The 16,738-nt window shown below is 29.4% G+C and overlaps 2 protein-coding genes across 2 annotated transcripts in view; one reads left to right on the top strand and one right to left on the bottom strand.

Annotated features, from left to right (window-relative positions):
* The window catches only part of LOTGIDRAFT_154132 (hypothetical protein), a gene marked incomplete at both ends in the record, with an annotated part of 29,610 nt that extends 29,141 nt beyond the window's left edge, over positions 1-469 (top strand). The window contains 2 exons of the mRNA XM_009061851.1: positions 12-209; positions 352-469. Of these exons, the coding sequence (XP_009060099.1) occupies positions 12-209; positions 352-469 (316 nt within the window). The remainder of the gene's footprint in view (positions 1-11; positions 210-351) is intronic.
* A 4,233-nt stretch (positions 470-4,702) lies between these two features.
* LOTGIDRAFT_154131 (hypothetical protein) lies at positions 4,703-16,288 on the bottom strand (the record flags this gene model as incomplete). Its single annotated transcript, XM_009061850.1, has 8 exons — positions 4,703-4,786; positions 5,131-5,238; positions 5,512-5,562; positions 5,759-5,878; positions 6,169-6,264; positions 12,687-12,761; positions 12,962-13,147; positions 16,148-16,288. The coding sequence occupies 8 exons, from the start codon at positions 16,286-16,288 to the stop codon at positions 4,703-4,705; spliced, it is 861 nt and encodes a 286-aa protein (XP_009060098.1).
* Positions 16,289-16,738: the final 450 nt, after the last annotated feature.

Genomic DNA, 16,738 nt, shown 5'->3' with positions numbered 1-16,738 from the left:
ATCTATTACAGAGATCATAAAACAGTATTTGTGGGTGATGCTAGAGGTAGAATATTTAACTGGACTGTCACTGATCAGCCTGGGAGAGTTGTAGCTGACCATTGGATGAAAGATGAAGGAGTTGATAGTTGTCTATCTTGTAATGTTAAATTTTCATTTTCTGAAAGAAGACATCATTGTAGGAACTGTGGAAAAGTGTTTTGCTCTAGGTAAGCTTTGTTACTTGCTCTGAAAGAAATAATAACACTTCATTGATAATAGAAAAATAATCTGTTCTGGCTTAAAAAAAACTTGACTTGAATTATTTTTCAAAACAGTAAGCTTATTGGGCTCTTTGTTTTTTCATTACAGATGTAGTCGCTATGAAACCGAGATCCGTAGATTGAGAATAGTGAAGCCTGTTCGAGTTTGTCAAGCTTGTTATAATATAGTTAAAGCTGCTGATGCTATATCAATTGGTAAATTATAAACATATATATTATATATATATTATATAGGCAATTAAACTAGTCATTTATTTATTATAAAAGAAATATAACCTGTACACTTACGAGATTTAAACACAAAACTTTTCTGTCTCCACAATGGATTAAGGCAAGTAAGTGAGATTCTTCTCATATGCCAATGCATGACATGACTCGCCAAAGTCTGATTTTGAGTTGAATTTCATGATATAATTTGATATGGAATTGTGAGGTTTGCAGTTGACAACTGTATGATATATTGTACAAAATTGACATTATGAGACATTGAGAATCTCAAAAAGAGATTAAATAATAAATATAGAAATCCAAATTATGTAGCCTAGATATAGACATTGTTTTAACTTATTGTATATTATAGTATTTGTTGATGTATATTATGTATTATTATAGCTTATTTATCATTGCCAATAGATATAGTATTTGTATTATGACAAAGGTGTGCTGTCTTTCATAGAAAATGATATATATCAGAACATTGGCTCAGCTCATTTGAAAAGTGCAATCTTTATATATAATGAATCAAATTTGCATTTCACAATAAAAATCAACAAAGATTTCTGAAATATTTATATATGAATAAATTTAGATATATATGTGTAGAGTAGAATGAATATTAGCTTGTTATATACAATGAAGGATATATCAATATCCCTTTTACTGTGGACAAACACATGGAGAGTTATACCAATATTTGTGTATGCTAGGAATAGTTGTAGAGGTTGTCCATGGTGCTAGACATGCCTTAGAATTTTAAAATTGTATTAGATCTATAACCGTAATTAGCCTTTGATCTTGTTAAGGTTAAGCATCCTAATATCAAGTTTTGAATTGTATACACAACAGCTACCCTTGATATATAACTATATAAACCAATATAAAGGTATCCATTAACCTTGGAATTCAAATACGGAATTTGAATTGATCATCTGACTTGTATTCAATCAGTAGATTATTTAAATCCAATGTTAAATAGTTGTGTTATATCAAGGGTAAAACTTTTATATACTATTTGGAGTGAAATATATTCATTCCATATAATATTGTGAATTATATTTACCAGATATATTAAAACAATGAACAAAACCCAGCTTTAATTATTATAACATAAATATATATAGTAAAATTGTATATAAATATTGTGTATACCAATATATTTGTTATGTAATTAGCTCAATTTTAGTTAGCTTGTATAATATTAACATTCCATTTCATATAAATAACTTTCTTTCCAAAACCCTTAGCTCTTTTATTTTGTTACTTTTTGTGTGAATACTGCTAAAATTGACGCTTACCCAAAAAAATGTTTATACAAAAATATAAAAATTTACAACTATTTTGAAAATATGTAGGTCACAAATTACATGCAAATATTTAATTTAGGTAAGGTTGCTCAGAAATTCTTATTGCTATTTAATGACTGCTGGCATTTTCTTAGAGAAAAAGAGATTAAACAAAAAATACCAATTTCAAGAATAGTTTGTCTTTTGGAAAGGAATCAGACATATGAAATGTAGAAGTAAAACCATTATTATTTTATTAACCTATCAGCATTGTATTTTGTGCAATATTTATAATCTTATCAAGTTTTGTTATATTACTGTTTATTTATTATTGAGTTATTATAGAATTCCACAATTATTCTGAATCAATTGAACCTTCTTGTAAGAAGTTATGATTGTTTGAAGTGTGTCATACTTCAAAATCTCTCTCCACAGCAGGGTATAATGTTGTTTAGATGGATAATTATAATAAAGAGAATAGAATCATGGATAGAAGATATTTTCAAGAATAATTATTATTTGGTCATTGCTGTTCTTGCCTTGTAGCTCTATCTACAGGCTACAATTCTTTACAGATTCTTTTGATTTTTATTTTGTAGGTCAATGTCATGAAGATGATCCCTATCGATTTTTGTGATAATCTAATAATTTTTCCTTGAAATATCGTGTCCGACTTAGCATTTTCACTCTATTGACTGTATTGTGTAACTCTCATTACTCTACAGGCAACAGTTCATTATGGATTCGTTTGCTTTTTATTTTATGGGTCAATGTCATTATGAAGATGATCCCTATCAATTTTCCTGATGATCTAATAATTTTTCTTTGAAATATTGTGTCCAACTTAGCATTTTCACTCTATTGACTGTATTGTGTAACTCGTGCTCACTCTACAGGCAAATATTCTTTATGGATTCTTGTGATTTTTATATGGCGACATGTAGTATGGACTGAAATTGTCTTCACCCTGTCCATTTACCTTTGGCCTGAGAACTCTACAGACTACATTTCTTGATGGATTCTTTTGATTTTTGTTTGATGAGATTGATATTTGGGTAAAAAATTGATTTAATGTTTTGCAGTGTGTTCAATATTCACAATTCTTTATCTTTCAGCCATGGTGAAATACAATAATGTTTGCTTAAAATTCTCTATAGACTAAACATGAACCAAATGTGAATGGACAACATACAATGATTTGTACTTGCAATAAAAGCTGCTGGTGGGTGTATTTCAGGCTATCTTTTCTATTTTTTGTAGTGATGTTTCGGATCTGGTGTAAAAACTCCTTAATTCCAAAGTGGTAATTTTTAAGTACTGTTAAAATTAAGTAGTCTTTAGTCATAAATAGACAACAGCATCAAAAATTATATATAGGTAAATAAATGATACACTTATCAATAGTGCGAAGACCTGTGATACCTTTCATCACACAGATTTATATCAAATAGGTACCAAAACTGCCTTCGTAGGAATTTTGATCTTGACTTCAAGCACCAATAATTTACGCATCTCCAATAAATGGATAAAAGTTATAAAGCTGAACACTTCAGTCGAGTGATCATTTTTCAGAAACAATAACACAATTAAGAACAAAGTATTTTAATTGCAAAATATCAAATACTTAAAGCAGTAAACATTTACAAAATTCTTATGAAATGGAATATTTATTTAAAAATAAGATACAACATAAAAGTAAAAAAAAATCCCCTTGTGGACCTTGGACTGATACTAAAATTTCCTGTTTCTTTTAGTGAGATTCACAACTCTAGAACAGATCAATAACAAAAATAATCAAGAAAATTTGTTTGTAAGAAAAGTAAAGTACTTCGACGTGAGTATTCTATGGTTAATGAAAATAAGACCTAACACCATTAATATCATGCATAAAATATAAAGAATTAATGAAAACAAGTTAACAAACAATACATAAACAAGCACTAGACTAAGAAATAGAAACTATCTCAGAGGAATGTTATAATTTTAAAAAATTTACAACCTAAATACTACGTGTGATAAAAAACACATTAAAGCAAAATAGTAGAAAAACATGTAAATAAAAGAATCAAGAAAAAAAACAAAAGTAAATAATTTGGCATCAAAAATATTAGTTTCTATAACAAAATACTGAACACATACAAAAATCACACCATATTATGCTTAATCCTTGAAAAATAACCATTAACTGTCCATCTTATACCTAATGTCATATATGTACAGTAAAACTGTCTTGGATGAAAATAAATTAAGACATTTGATAAATCAATGGTACACATAAGTTTTCTAAACTATTTATCTATCAGAACTTTCATAGATGATATTGGTATTCCTAATGAAAATTTCTACTTCTAAAGTCAAACATAAACCTGGAATTCTGAGATACATCAAATTCACTGAGAATCATACTAGAATTCAAACTAAAAAGGTGCCCCAACATCATAGCGATCACTAGTCACATATAGTTGCAAATTAGAGAAGCAGTCATAAGGTTCGAACACAAATCTCATACCACAGAGTTGTGAGTTGTGGTAATCGCTATGGTGTGAGGGCACCTTTAGAAAGTAATTCCAAGACATTTAGAAATTGAGAATTTAGAGAAAATGATAATAGTATTAACTCAAAAGAGGTTCAATAAGACATCAAGTTTTTATTCAAAAATGTGAAACAAAATGAAAAGCCTTGGTCATTCAAACAAAATGTGTAACAAGAGATACCAATATGTGAAAATTTGTGTAAATATAAAATAAGAAGTGAATATCCTAAACTATAAGATTATTGACTAGTAATAATATACTCAGTAAATAGTTAGTATTTATCATATAGCACCTTCATATATCATTATTACTTATAACATTACTCAGTTCTTAACTACACAAACCATCTACATGTAATTTGGATATGATATGAAGGTTTCTACTAATCATACTACTGTTATGTTTACTGTAAATTCTCCACTCTATACCATACTCGTAGTTCCATAACTTTACGTAGAAAGAAGTAAGCTATCATTATGCCAATTATCTGAAATACAACAAGGTTTTATGTAAAACATATATCATGAATTTCATCTATACAATAATTGTACCGGGTATATGTATTTTTCAATATTATATAGATTTTCAGCCATTGATCTTATTGGATTTTAACAGAAAACACATTTATTATATTTGTTAACAATTTTGTGAACTTCAGCATTTACCTAGTAGCATATTTATGCACAAACTATCCTCAAATCAGCAATTTGTATGCCAACTTCAAACCCCACTTTTGGTCATTAGGTCATGTGCACATAAGAAATGTTTCCTTAAGATAGGTATCACTTATCACTATATAATTTATATGGGGCTTAATAAGTTACTGATTACCTGAGGTATAGCAAATCCTAGAGCAGTAGCTCCAACATGATCTAGATTAGTAGCCAACCATTGTAAAAACATAGCCTTACATCCTTCAGTATACACTTTATCAGCAATCTAAAAAAGTTTTTCAACATATTATATTCAGTTATATCATACTAACTTTATATTTAAATAATTTCATCTTCTGATTCTTAGAATTAAGAAGTCTTGTATAAGAAGTCTTTATGAAAGTGAAATTAGTTTACTAAGTTCCTTTCTGGCTTCATGCTAGTTCTTGGTTACTCTTACATATTTAGTCTCACTGCAACTATCAAGAAAGATGGCCTATTCAAGATTGACTAAAATTATTTTTCCTAAAGCAATTAATAAGATTATATACAAACTTACCGTTCCATTGCCAATAATGCCATATCCACAGTCTTCTTTTGGCTCAATATTCTGGAAAAACAAAAATAATATATAAAAATACCTATTTTATCACACATGATGCGTAATATGTTATATATTAATGTAATGACTCCATCAAAATCAAATCAGAGATCTCGGCTTTTATATTCTCAAGAATGAATATTCTGCCACTTTAACTATTGATCTGCCATAATAATGCACAAGGAAACTGTATGAATAATATTACCTCAATAGGTCTACAACAGGAGCTTGGTACACCACAAGATTGAGGTGTTTCGGATACACAGTTAAAATCATCATTATAAACACTGTAATCTTGATAACTTCTTAATCCACAGCACATAAACTATAAATAAACACAATACATCTTATAGTACATCTGATCTTTTATTATGAAAGGAAATTTTTTCAGTTATTTCTGTGGTTTATTTGTCAACAAAATATCAAATATCAAAGTAAAATTATGCAAATTAATGCATAGGTTTATGCCTTCTTAAAAAATGAAAACACCTGAATCAAAATACATGTAATTGACAACATGTAAAGAGTCATTAAAAATGGGCTATAAATGCCAGCTAATATCTACTCTGCTAGAATCATTTCTTGGATAGATCTATTGATTCAATAAATTGTTACCTTCTTTTGCATCTTGTCCATTCCCCATCTGATTCCTGAATTTTTACTATATTCTTCAACACCAAACATGAGATGAGAATTAGTGATTTCAGGTACCTACAAAATACACAGAAATAAATTAGTAAATATACATGAAATTTTGAAATTTAAAAAATATTTTTTGTCCTGTATATGTCTATATGTGTTTCCTAAGTCTATATGTATTCAGTCTAAATTAGTTCTATATGTTTCAACATAACTATTCACTTCACAAAATAATGTATAGCATTTATCAAATTTTATAATTCATAACCTTAACATCGAATCTTTAGACATTTTTCAAGAAGTGCATCTAACAAGTGATTTTTACAAGATAAATTGTGAACTCAATTAAGAACTGACAGATGTGTGACATGTAACATACAATATCAATATAGTTAATTACAAGTGACATGTCATGACACCATAAAGTGACTTAATGTCAATATTGACTCTGACGTGTCAGGCTACTATAATTTATTACTCAGACAGTACAAATACAACATCAGATACACATTGCTAATCATTATGCTCAATCTATTCCATTCTGATATTGTATTCAAGTGAAGGTTACAAGGCAAAATGCAAAAGAACTAAAAGAAAATATTAAATCACTTCATCTCTAAAATGCCCCACCACCAAAATGATAATCGAATTGAGAATGTATAGAATTTGATATATAAAACTGTAGTATTGGACTAGTTCCTTTCAAATCAGCCAAAAATAGCCAGTAAAAATACAATGATTGTTTATTTAGTGCTATAATAAGGAATGTTCTAGAGAAGTTACACTGATCTAAAAGCTTTCAACACTCCATATAACATGAAGTTTCCATTTTTATTGTTTGAGTGGGCTTCGTAACTAATCTTATAAGTGGTTTCAATATAAATACAAGTATTACATCAAAGAAATCCAGTCTGGTGAACTAGAGAAAATCATTCCTATTGGTCTGGAATGTTTATTGAATTGACATGACCTGAGCTACCTTAAAAACAACAAACATGTTTACACCACCAAGATCTACTTAGACCTTACAGAGACCAGAATTCAATTCAAGTATATTCATTGAAAATCAAACAACATGGAAATCAATAGAAGTTTCAGTTAACTGCAGGAAATTGATTATTGAATGTTCAAAATGATCTTGGATTCTTGTAGAATGTTTTCTTGCAAAAACTCTTGATATTTCCAGGGATTTTGTTACTCATTTACTGCAGAGTTATTTGGAATACTAAGAAAAATGACACATCAAAGAAGATTAAAACCCATGAATAGCATATATTCCAACTAAGCAAAAGTAGTCAAAATCCCCATGATGTACCCTTACCAACAGGTTCTGACATATTTTAGTTTTTCGACCTTTCAAACACCCTGTTGCAAAAAAGTCTTCATTCTGTCAAAATAGCTGTCAGAAGAAAGATAAGAGACAGAAAGTTGAACACTGGTTCAGAAAGATATTAAGAGTGAAGAATTAATGAAATGGAATAAATTATTGGTAGGACTAATTAAACAGTACCGTAACAATAGTATGAACTAGCCTGGTTGGTAATAAAGTTACTATTGACTGATCAATTTATTACAATGCTAAGAACTAATACAAAACTGACAATCTAATTATAGAATTGGTTGATTAATCCAGTTGAATTGACAGTTAAATAATCAACATTTGACACTCTATATATAGTCACTTTATAGAATGGTTCTTAAAGAGATTGTACACAGATATTTTTGTTGTTCCAGTCCAAAAAATTTCTAAGTAGGGTTATGGGGAATTAGAATGTGTTTGTCAACTGAATAGTCTAGATAGCAACCTACAATTCATTTAAGCTTTTTTCTGCACTATAATATAAGATAATGTGTTTCTCAAAAGACAGATATACAAATCACTCAAGGGAGATCCATCAATTATGCTTAGAATCCTTAAGCATCTTTATATGAAATCTTTTACACTTTGTAACCGATAAGCAAAAAAGGCTCAGATTTCAGAGAAAGGGGGGTGTAACTTCTACAAAATCTCCAGGCCTAGCAAGACCTACTGTTAGTATGATACTTATTGAACTTGTCAAGCTGTTCAACAAATATGACATTTCAAAAGTCAAACAGGCTAAAACATCAAGAATTTTCCAACTTGTACACAGCTTATCTAAAGTTCAAATTTAGAATTTATCAATTTGATTATAATGATAACCTATTAACACTATTAATGTTTATCGGGTTACTTTGGTCTGTACTCTGTCCATCATATACTCCACACATCAACATCTTGAACATCAAACTTGTACCAATGTTTTTTCTTTGATCTTGTGACATCAAAACAACGATTACATGCTCACAAAAATCAGTCACCCTTCTTCTTTTTTGAGCATTGTCTTATCATTGTGCAGTTTGCCTGATATTCTTCAAATTAACTTATGAGGAACATATTGTTTTTTTGAGGATCATCTAATCCAATAATTAGTATTCCCATAGAATGTATTGTGAAAACATACAAAATACTATGAAGAAAAACAAAATATACTTCCAAAAGACATTTCCAAGAAAATTGGTGTCCATGATCATAAATGATTTCTTTGCATAGAAAATTTACAATTAGTATACCCAGTACAGACTTAGATCAAGAAATGGATGATAAACCCATGTTCCCATTTCATTCCTATGTGTATACATGAAGCCATTAAAACTGGTCAACTGGAATTTCTAAAATGAACATAATAATTCACGGAATCAAAATAAGGCAAAAAAACATGACAAGATATCCTGAGGAAACAGTCATTGTTATAAAATACTATTCCCTGTAATTCAATACTATAGTTAAACATAACTTCTATTTATTGCTTCATGTCTGAATTTGGAGTAATAAAAACATGGAATCGAGTTGCCTTTATAATAATATCCGATTCAATCAATATATATAGGACAGGGCAGTCTAAACTTGGAAGATAAGATATATAGCTCTAGTCTTTCAGTCAATATCATGCTAGAAGATTAATATCTTATAACTATTCAAAGATATAAAACTGGAAGGTTATCCTGTTCCTTTGTTTTAATGTCTGAGCTGATCCCACATTTTAAGACTGTAGCCTATATAATATTTGATCTAAACAAATAGAAATATAGACCATAGTTTACATACTATTCAGAAAAGATTATTAGACAACAAATAAATTCTTCCTAGTTTCTAAAACAGCATGACAAGTTCTTAAAATGTTAAAAAAAAAACACAGATACACATTGCAGATAATGAATTTTTTTATGTTTTATTCACTAAATACAGCCTAAATTGTCTCCAGAAAATTGACAATCAATAACTAAAGTTACTCAACAACCCTTTGATCTGTTTGCATTCTATGACTGCTTTCACATTACACATGCAATGTTTATTATAAAGTATTTATTGTTGAGAAATGTTGCGGAACTAATTCAACATTCAACATAAAAACATTATATTGATTAGTTATATTTTAATCTGAATAATACTATAAATAATCAATGTTTTTATTTGTTTATATTTGTAAAAGTATTTTTTGGATGTAAAGCTGCATTATTTCATTTCATTTTCATTTCTCAATCCAGGGTAGACGTGACTAACGACTTTTACCCTAAAAATACTGTACCACTTGTAAGTAATGGTTTAGGCCAGGCCTGTGCAACCTTTCCGCAATGGCGGACCACATTTGAGGGATGTGAGTAGGCGTGGGCCATGTAACCAACCATCAATGAATCATGGAATAAACAATGAGAAACATGCAATTTTTTCAAGTGATTTATTCAATATTGTATTTCAATGTGCATTGCAAATAATAGACATATTTGACGTAAAATCAGACCTCGTAAACGATTTGATTGGTTAGATTCATTTTGACGTCATACTTTGATATAACAGCACGGATATAATGGGTTTCGATATCAGAATAGGCAGCGACAATCTGCGGGCCACATCGACCGTGACAAGAGCAAACGAAGCATTTGCTCGCAGGCCGCATTTCCCTCAAATTTACATGACGCCCGTAGGTTGCACAGGCCTGGTTTAGATTACCTAAAACAAAGAGAAAGTATTCTTCTCGATCCAATTCAAGGTTTGAACACTATGATTTTATAATTTTGACCAGTATACATGTATTTATGAAAACATTATGCTACATCTATTTAAGGAAATAGGTTCAGTAGACATTATCTTATATAAAATACTAATCAATAGTGATAGGGCAAAAGACTTCAGATAATAAAAAATCTCTAAAATAAAGTTTCATTACGATTATTCTGTCAAGTCTTCTTAATGAACTCCAGCATGAAACTGACAGATAAATCAAAATGAACTTTTTCCAGAAATTTCAGTAATAGTCTGTCAAAATTTATGTGCGTTCAACTCATTGAGTGGCAATGATTCAGGAAAATACCATCTCAGAAGACATAGTGGAAGACATGAGTCTTAATATAACAGTCATTGAAGAATTCCCATTACAGAGTAGTTTATTGAAATAAATGGTTTATTAGATCTTGTTATTCTTCATCATTAAACCTAGCCTCATATCAAGACAGTTTTATTGCATCTCTTTGAAGTAAATTACAGAATTATTTTCATCAAATTGAAATTTTTCTCAATGTACTTTAAAATCTTATTAACCTGTTAGCTTAAACAATTTTTTTGAAGTACTTCCTTAAATTGCATTAAAATTTTTCAAATGTTCAGCAAACTTCTATATTTCAGTAAAAAAAAAAAATCAAATTGCAAACTCTTTCAAGGGACAGATTTTCTTGACCAATCGTACCTTAGTGACAGAAACGGAATATTTTAGCTAAGCTTATCAGTAATAGTATTCACATCTCACATCAACATTTGAACCTTCAATGTGTGTTCAGAATTATTCGTGTTTAAAAGTCAAAAAAATGAATTTTCTTTAAGTTAGACACTGCCATAATATAGAAGAGACATATATGGAAATAGTAAGTGAAATTCTTAGTTTGAGATATTTTTGAAGGAATAATGTGATTTCTATGAATTTCTATTATTTCTGAAGATTATTTACATATATTCAAGACCCAACTCCCCAAAATGGAGAATCAGTCTCTTAAATATGGCCAACCTACCAAACACGGAAAAAAGTTGATGAGTATTGATTTTACGACTACTATTAACACAGTAATTTAATGAGGTCTATCTTCAATCCACACTAAATCTGATTAACTATTTTTACTCACTAGATAAACATTTCATTATCAACAGTTCTCTCTCACACCAACAGTTTTACTTTATATGGTACAGCTATACTGGGAATGTATCAATTAAATTTCAAATTTCTTATACATGTCATAAATAAATAAATATACTATAAATAAATATATTCCAGTCTTGTTATTTACTTCAACAACGCACACAACTTTGTTTCAGCCGTATGCATGAAAACTAAAATGATATTCAACTGAAATTTCCTTTGCTGACCAAAGGTGTCTCATAGTTGTAAATTAACTTGATGTTGAATCTTCAATTTAGAAAGTGATTTGAGTAGCTCTAATTTTAATTTTGTACCTGGTAAATTAAAGATTACTTTAAAGGGACAGATGTGCCATTTTGGGTTATTGATTTGAGTGTTGAATATATGAAAATAGTCTTCACAAGTGCAAGAAATGTACGAAAATCACATAATTCCTTTAAAATAATTCAAACTAGGAATTTTACACACTATTCCTATATATATATGTCTTTTCTATATATCATAGAGTGTCTTAATTGTTGGGTGATCATTTTAACATTCAAACACAGATAATTCTGGACGGTGAGCTATGAACACTATTACTGATCAGTTCAGCTAAAAAATTGCCTACCTGTTCCTTTAAAGACACAGAAAGCTATACTTTTATTCTATATCAAAGATGACTGTTATCAGTATGTAATATGTTGCTTGCATTTTTTCTAGTAAATATAGGACATCAAAACACAATCTATTAATCAATATAATCTTTAAAAAAATGTTATATATATTTGTTATTTATAACTCTCACATTGGTAATAATCAAATTTGATACACATTGAATGCTAAAAGCTGTGTTTATATCAAATATCATTTTGACACAGATCATGTTAAGTTCAGTTTAGACCTTGCTCCATTGACAAATGATGAATTTTTATATCATAGAAATGGATTTGAAGTACCATGTACTCAAATAAATATTAAATGCCATTAATCCCACTATCAATCATGACAAGTCTGAAGTAGGATTTTATAGTGTCAACTGGCACCAAAGGTATGAATAGAATATCAGATGGTGTTTACGCTAAAAAGTGGTATTGTATATCTAAGCCTGCAATTCTAAATCAGAAAATATTAATAGTTCTCACTAAATCAGTCAGTCTGGAATTATATTCTGGTCTAGATATTTACATAGTAATGATGAGTTTTAAATACCACTCTCTTGTGAATGAAATGTGATTGCCAGGTCTAAATGAGTAGTAACTAGTCTTTCCATATATCCTGCAGTGTTAATAATTAGCAAATGCTTACCTTTTTCCTGTAAACGTACGCCAAAACACCAATAGTAACTTGGATAAGGAATGCAATTATAGTGAACACTAAAAACTGAAAGAAAAAGATATATTTTTTTCAAATTTGGCATTTTGTGAAGTTGATGAGACAAAGATAAAACAAACTGAGACATTCCTGATAGGAAAGGTGCCAATTTACAGATTGAAATTATAAAATTGTTGAAGTTATGGCTTATACAATTCAGTATGAATTTTACATTATAACTATACATATCAAACTAGCTTTTAACTTACCATTTTTAACAGACAAGGATTTTCTGTGATGGTACCAATCAGACCACATAGAGCATTAATAGTAATAATCAAACCAACTAATATTAGTAATATTACTGGTGCAAGCAGGTTTTTATTAATAGAGGTATAGTCCTGTCTGCTTAGTTCAACTAGTATACCGGTCCCCAGTAAAAATAAACCAACAAACTGCAAAATATTTAAATGAATGCACTTTAATACACATTAAACATACTTTTAAATAAACACTAAATATAGCCTAGTTTTTAATACTATATTATAGGGTATGAAATAATCAAACTTTGGTACTATAAGTTACACAATATGAACCAGAATTCAGCATGCACTATAGGACATTTATCTTTAAAAATAAAATTAGCATCGATAGTCAAAATCTGACAGGAAGCTTAGACAATGCTTAAAGGAATAGATTGTCTTAGAATTAACATAAAATTCTAATTTCGCTTAGCAAACTTAGCCCATACCAGTATATATCCATCAGTGGTCTTACCTGGTGTCATAACTTTACATCAAAATCTCTATATAATTCGATAAATAAAAAAAAAATGGAGTTATTAATTATAAAACGCTGAATACATCCAGTAAGTGATTTTCAAATTGTGAGTGTTCGAAATCCGTGGTAAGCATAAGGGGCAGTAACTCTCACAGTTGACCGCGTCCTTAATATCTACTCTTGATTGACCTTGACATCATCAGAAATTTTTTTTAAAGAATGAAAATTCACAGAAGACCAAGAAGAAGCAATTCATATCATTTAAAATGATTTCTCCACTACTGACACAATTTGCAACGAATATTAATCAAAGTTTGTTTGTTATATACCAGAAGATGATTGCCATTTTGTGATTGCGTATTGATGGGCTTTTCCTTTTTCCTGTTTTAGAGTTGATAACTCAGTCTTTTTTTCTCAAATTCTGAATATAGTTTTATTGTAGCTTCTTCAAAATTTAAATTGATGCATACTCATTTAACCACTGGTCACTATTAAACACAAATAAAAGCCGTAATACAGGTGTATTCTAAGACCTTCTATTCCTTTAATTCGTAAATTTTACATATTTGTGTGTGTTTTATGAATTTTACCCTGTATTTTTTATAAAATTTTACAAAATGAAATGACACTCAAAACTCGTTTGAGTTATCAAGATATCAAACTTAATGTCATTTCCTTAATTATCTATTCATATCCATATAAGTACATACTTTCATAACTTAAAGAGTTGACAGGTGACAGGAGATACATAGAATAAAACATTCAAACTAATAATTTTTATTGTCATATTTTCATTTTGTATGCAGCACATTCATTAACTAAAAGTCTATTCATTACCAGTACTAGTCTGTTGAAAATGAAGATTCAGATATTTGATTCTCAACATGATATTCAAGATCTTGAGAAATTCAAACTTAAATATTTCAGTTGTCATCAGTTGGCCATGCCCTACATTATATCAAAAATTTTATCTGATATTCAACACACCTTTGGTTATGTCATGTAAACTATTGCATGGATATATCACCAGTTTAAATACCTGTTTAATAAATTATGTATTAATGGATAGTTCCTCAAAAATAATGAATAGAATTCACTATCGGTTCTACTTAACATGGATGTGAGAATGAAAACTACTACGCTTTTTCTTTTACTAGTGGACACAATAAGATTAGAAATAATATTATGTAAAAATATGTATATTTCATACATTTATCTCTGTTTTCTGATAATAAAATCAATAAATAGAGTCTGTTAAATATCTAATTAACATCATCATTATACTACAAATCAATATAATCATACTAATAGATCTGGCAATATAGATCTTATTCTGCAGTTTGCAATAAAATCAATGACGTAAGTAGGAATCTCAAAGGTACAGGTAATACAGAACATATTTCAATAATTGCCTTGAAGATCAGAACAGTTTTCACTATATCAAAGGGAAGGGTGTGTTGATTTTTAAGGTCGCCTTGAAATAATCCCTAGGTAGCTTACTAATAAATAAGCTTTATAACCACAGTATCAATTTGCTTGGAGCAATCATTAGAAACAACAACAACAAAAAAAGCAAAGACAGTGAAAGGGGTAGGAATATTCTAAAATAAAGTTAGATTGACTTGATTGCATATAGACAGCTAGCCTAGATTTTTATGTGAAATTTTATATACAAATTTTTCTGGTACAGTACTTAGACAGTCTGTGACACAGACCTAACACTAAGCTGATGTTTATTGATTGACATTTTAAAAACTTCAGTTTAATAATACCACCGGATGAATCTATCATCATTTACATGAAAATTATAAAAATAGAAGTTTAAATGTCACATTTTATATCTTTTATCGACTAGCCAAACTGAATGTTTTTTTATTAAAATATATTATGTAAGCTACAAGTTTACACAGTAACTAGTGTCTAAATACCACTACCTGTACCCGTTATATCAAAGACATTCATGTTTAATATAAAGTAAAAAATATTCTTTTATTGTAAGCTACCATTTTTTAGCATATTATATTCAGCTTGGAACATATTGCATAGTAGATCTATGTAAATGCCATGCCATAGCTTATTTTGGTTAATACCATTAGAACGCTCTGTAGACCACAGTGAGCTCAGAATTTAAATTATTCTTCTATTAAACATTAGATCTAACAACTACAACAACAAAAACAGAAAGTATTTAATTTTCATGTCCATCTTTTTATATTATAGACTATTGAATAAGAATATTTAACTAAGCTTTGATTATTTTACATTTGAATAAACACACTTCCCTTCTGTAAAATGGCAATGCATCCAAAATAGTTGTCATTTACATAAACCCAAAGACTGTCTAAAACTCTAAGTCTAATCTCAGTAGTAGTAGGGGATCCAGTTGGCTTATAGGCCTATGGTGAGTTGATAGCCAATAAATTCTGTGAATTTTCATGAAGCCCTGTTGTAGACCCAAAGACCATACATTATACCCAAAATTTACAAGCTATACTAATAAAAAAAATTCAACCAAGAACAGGAAAGTATCCATTCTTGTTTAAATGCTGCACTGGCAGTATTGCATTTGCAGAGATAGCCTACTACACTATTTATCAGTATCATCAATAGCACATCTGAGTATGGAAGATTCCGAAACCGAAGTCTTAAAAAAGGATTGTATATAATCAACTTACCAAAAATATTAAAGTGTACAGAAACAACAGCAATTTAAAGATACTATAACTACTACAAGAACACATAGAGCGTCTTGGTACTTTCCGGGGTGGGTTAATTTCAGGCAACATCTTTTGCATTCCTTCCGTATCAGCCGCCATGATGTTGATTTTTAGAAAGAATCGCTGTCAATCGTCACGTGACAATCACGTGATGTTTAGATTTGTCTACTTTCTTTTTTCACAAAATCCGACAGATCATTAAAGATTTGTTTTAATGCACTCGCATTAAACATAGTCATTTACCATCATATGCATGGGATCATGTTTTTGTTATCAGTTTTGTGTATGTAAATTTGGGACAAGACTTAAACAAAAAGTATACATTGTGAATATGTGTAGGACACATTCTTCAGTGCTTCATGTTTTGTTGGCAGTAATATAAAGCAAGATAAAATAATGGTCAAGGGAATCTTTAATATTTGCACCTTTAAAGAAGGAAAGTCTATACAAATACAGGAAAGGGATAGTGTTATCAATGTATTTTGATTCATTTTGAATTAATTGGTAATCAAACTTTTTTTTTTGTCTTACTATTCACTTTTATCTGTT

Source organism: Lottia gigantea, assembly GCF_000327385.1.
Source record: "Lottia gigantea unplaced genomic scaffold LOTGIsca_5, whole genome shotgun sequence".
NCBI lineage: Eukaryota > Metazoa > Mollusca > Gastropoda > Lottiidae > Lottia > Lottia gigantea.
Note: the sequence above shows the minus strand (reverse complement) of the source record. Positions and strands in the feature narration are given on the sequence as shown.